This window comes from Sprattus sprattus, assembly GCF_963457725.1.
Source record: "Sprattus sprattus genome assembly, chromosome: 20".
Lineage (NCBI taxonomy): Eukaryota > Metazoa > Chordata > Actinopteri > Clupeiformes > Clupeidae > Sprattus > Sprattus sprattus.
In genome coordinates this window covers 24,271,622-24,275,215 of record NC_137918.1, presented here as the reverse complement: position 1 = coordinate 24,275,215, position 3,594 = coordinate 24,271,622, and the positions used below count along the sequence as shown (strand labels likewise).

Below are 3,594 nucleotides of genomic sequence, written 5' to 3'. Positions count from 1 at the left end.
GGAGAGAGAGAGAGAGAGAGGGAGGGAGGAAGAGAGAGAGAGAGAGAGGGAGAGAGGGAGGGAGGGAGAGAGAGGGAGGGAGGGAGAGGGAGAGAGGGAGAGAGGGAGGAAGGGAGGGAGAGAGGGAGGGAGGAAGGGAGAGAGGGAGGGAGGGAGAGAGAGGGAGAGAGAGGGAGAGAGAGAAGGAGGGAGGGAGAGAGAGAGGGAGGGAGAGAGAGGGAGAGAGAGGGAGAGAGAGAAGGAGGGAGGGAGAGAGAGAGAGGGAGGGAGGGAGAGATAACAGTTAAGAAATGCTTCGGAGGAGGAGAAAGATAGAGACGGTGAGGTTAACACAGTGCAGTGTAGTGCCACAGTGCAATACATTATGCATTGGAACCTGAGCAAAGGACCTGTCCATGTGCTGGGCATAGGAACTCTGTGTGTGTTGTGTGGTGTGTGGTGTGTGGTGTGTGGTGTGTGTTGTGTGGTGTGTGGTGTGTGGTGTGTGGTGTGTGGTGTGTGGCGTGTGTTGTGTGTTGTGTGGTGTGTGTTGTGTGGTGTGTGGTGTGTGGTGTGTGGTGTGTGTTGTGTGTTGTGTGTTGTGTGTTGTGTTGTGTGTTGTGTTGTGTGTGATGTGTGGTGTGTGGTGTGTAGTGTGTTGTGTGTGGTGTGTGTTGTGTGGTGTGTGTTGTGTGTGGTGTGTGGTGTGTGTTGTGTGTTGTGTGTTGTGTGTTGTGTTGTGTGTTGTAAAGTGTGTGTTGTGTGGTGTGTGGTGTGTGTTGTGTGTTGTGTGTTGTGTTGTGTGTTGTGTTGTGTGTGATGTGTGGTGTGTGGTGTGTAGTGTGTAGTGTGTTGTGTGTTGTGTGTGGTGTGTGGTGTGTGTTGTGTGGTGTGTGTGGTGTGTGGAGTGTGGTGTGTGTTGTGTGGTGTGTGTTGTGTGTTGTGTGTTGTGTGTTGTGTTGTGTGTTGTAAAGTGTGTGGTGTGTGGTGTGTGGTGTGTGGTGTGTGTTGTGTGTTGTGTTGTAAAGTGTGTGGTGTGTAGTGTGTAGTGTGTGGTGTGTTGTGTGTGTTGTGTGTTGTGTGTTGTGTGTAGTGTGTTGTGTGTAGTGTGTTGTGTGTGGTGTGTGTAGTGTGTTGTGTGTGGTGTGTGTTGTAAAGTGAGAACATGGCCAACCTTACCTTGGCATTCTGGATGCAGCGGACTGCGTAGTGCAGGCGCGTGAAGACGTTGGCCTCGAGACGCGTGTTGGCATGGTTACACATGTGGACGCCACCCTTGCCATCCCGCAGCAGGCAGTGGCGCAGCACGCAGCCGTACACCGTGGCGACCAGCATCTGGGCGTCCGCATCCAGCTGCAGCTCCTCATGCAGGGTCCGCAGGACCGGCTCATCAGCCTCGCTCACCTCCCCACGCTGCCACAGGTGGGCCAGCCCGTGGGCCTCGTAGGACAGGGAGTACGCTGAAAGTGAAAGTGAAAGTGAAAGTGAAAGTGAAGTGAAAGTGAAAGTGAAAGTGAAAGTGAAGTGAAAGTCCTCTCTATGGCAGAGGTGGTGTAGACACACACCTGGGTCGGCCCTCTTCATCACCCCACCCTCCTCGTCCTCTTTCTTCACGTCCCCCTCGCTCCATCCTCCGTCCTCCAGCACGGTCCGCTGACTCAGAAGTGCTCCGTCTCCCCCTTTTGGCCCTCCTACTCTGTCCGTCTCTTGACCAATCCAGGTTTCCATGGGGACGTGCCCTCCGGGGGGTCTGGCTGTGGACGACGGACTGTTCACAATGCCCTGTTTGAGGGGGTCTGTTGTTGGCGTCGTTGCCATGGAGTTCATTGCCATCGTTTTAACAAGCGCGGCCAGATGCTTGCAGGCCCAGTTGCGTTCGGCAACAGGTGGGCCTTCCACGGTCACGGAGGCCGAGTCGCTGCCGCTGAACTCGCAGCTGTCCATCAAACTCAGAGCCACGCCCAGGAAGTGGGCGGAGCCCCCCTGTGCAAAGGAGCAGAAGCGTGCCTGGCAGGTGCCCGGGCCCCTCACCTGCATCTGGGCCCCCTCAAAGTTACAGTTATCCAGCTGGACATGACCTGCTGATGTCTGCACACACACACACACACACACACACACACACACACACACAGACACAGACACAGACACAGACACAGACACAGACACAGACACACACACACACACACACACACACAAACACACACAGAAAGGAAGAATTTTCACTCTCTCAGGTAGTTGCTCTCACCATCTTGGGTTCAGACTGATTGAAAATGAGTGTTCTATAATACTATATAAGAGTCTGACCATGTTTTGGGACAAAATGATTTTGTTTTTGAATGTCTTTTGTACCACAACATAGTTGCAAGGTAACATCTACCTTCTCTCTGACTTAAGAAGTGTTGGCCACTTGTAGTACAACCATGTGAATTAGTAAAACATTTCAATAAATAAAACATCAGAATTACTTTCATGGTTACACTTCTCTCACCTTGTAGACCACAGGGGAGAACCAAGCAGGCATAAGCACCAGGTTGCAGAGGCGGGCAGTGGGGCACTGCTGATCAAAGCTCACCAACAGCGCCACGTCCCCTAGTTTGCCCATGCCCACAATCTCCACGGGCACCTTGAGGGACACCTCAGCCTGCTCCTCGTAGAGCCCGGGTTGGAGTGCCACTCGGTCGTACGGTCCTGCCACGGTCAGCGCTCCCCTCAGGGTCTCAAAGTCACAGCCCGGACCGGCGCCCACGCGCCACACACGCCTGTCTTTGCGCCTGCGGAACAGGGTGAGGCACGCGGAGGACTGCAGCTCCGGAACGTTCTGAGCCCACGTGCGGCTGGCCAGGGAGTGCTGGCGCAGCGCCTCTCTCCAGGACGGGGGCTCCAGGTTGGGCCGACGGGGCCAGTTGGGGTGCCGGCACTCTGGGCAGCCCAGGCAGAGCTGGCGCCAGCGGGTGGCATCCAGGCTGAGGACCAGCTCGCGCCACGCCCGGCACACCTGGCAGCACCTGCCCAGGTCAGGGAGGGGCAGATAGGCCAGGATCAGCCGCCACAGCTCCAACGGCAGTGCCCTCATCTCCATCATAGCCCTGTCCACGCTCCTACATCACAGGCAGAGGACACACACAACATCATCTGAAAATGGATCACTAATGGGAATCAATTAGTCAGGTAATTGGGTCAAAGTCACTATACCTAAGGCCCCTTGAGGGTATCAGCTGTCAGTTTAAATCCCAGTAGATCAGGTGATGAGGCATGGCATTCAGTAGGTTGTCCTCATCTGTTAATAGTAGAAGTTCATGCTGCATTGAGAGGCCTTTTGAGTTTTAACATGGAAATACATGAGGCTTTTACTCCAAGAGACAACTCCCTCCTGGCCTGACATCTGTCAGGACTGCTGTTATTCTGTTATCTTTGTAAATTGATCGCTGAGCCAACTCCTATATCCCATCTCCAAGTAGGGGCAAGGCCAAAGGGAGAAGTATGAGAATATTCACACCGTAGGGCAGATGGCATCTAACTCTGGAATAAAAGTGGCAGAATCAAGGCTGTTTTGGATTCATTCTCAGCCGCAACATAACCGTGTTCGCTTTCTGAGTAAAAGTTACATTGTCCTAC

The 3,594-nt window shown here is 53.9% G+C and overlaps 1 protein-coding gene across 1 annotated transcript in view; it reads right to left on the bottom strand.

Annotated features, from left to right (window-relative positions):
- Positions 1-3,072, bottom strand: part of fbxo10 (F-box protein 10) — a gene marked incomplete at its 3' end in the record, with an annotated part of 7,378 nt that extends 4,306 nt beyond the window's left edge. The window contains exons 1-3 of the mRNA XM_080859128.1: positions 2,468-3,072; positions 1,545-2,067; positions 1,159-1,439 (exon numbers count right to left, since the gene is read on the bottom strand). Coding sequence (XP_080715254.1) covers positions 1,159-1,439; positions 1,545-2,067; positions 2,468-3,061 — 1,398 coding nt within the window. The 5' untranslated portion in view covers positions 3,062-3,072. The remainder of the gene's footprint in view (positions 1-1,158; positions 1,440-1,544; positions 2,068-2,467) is intronic.
- Positions 3,073-3,594: the final 522 nt, after the last annotated feature.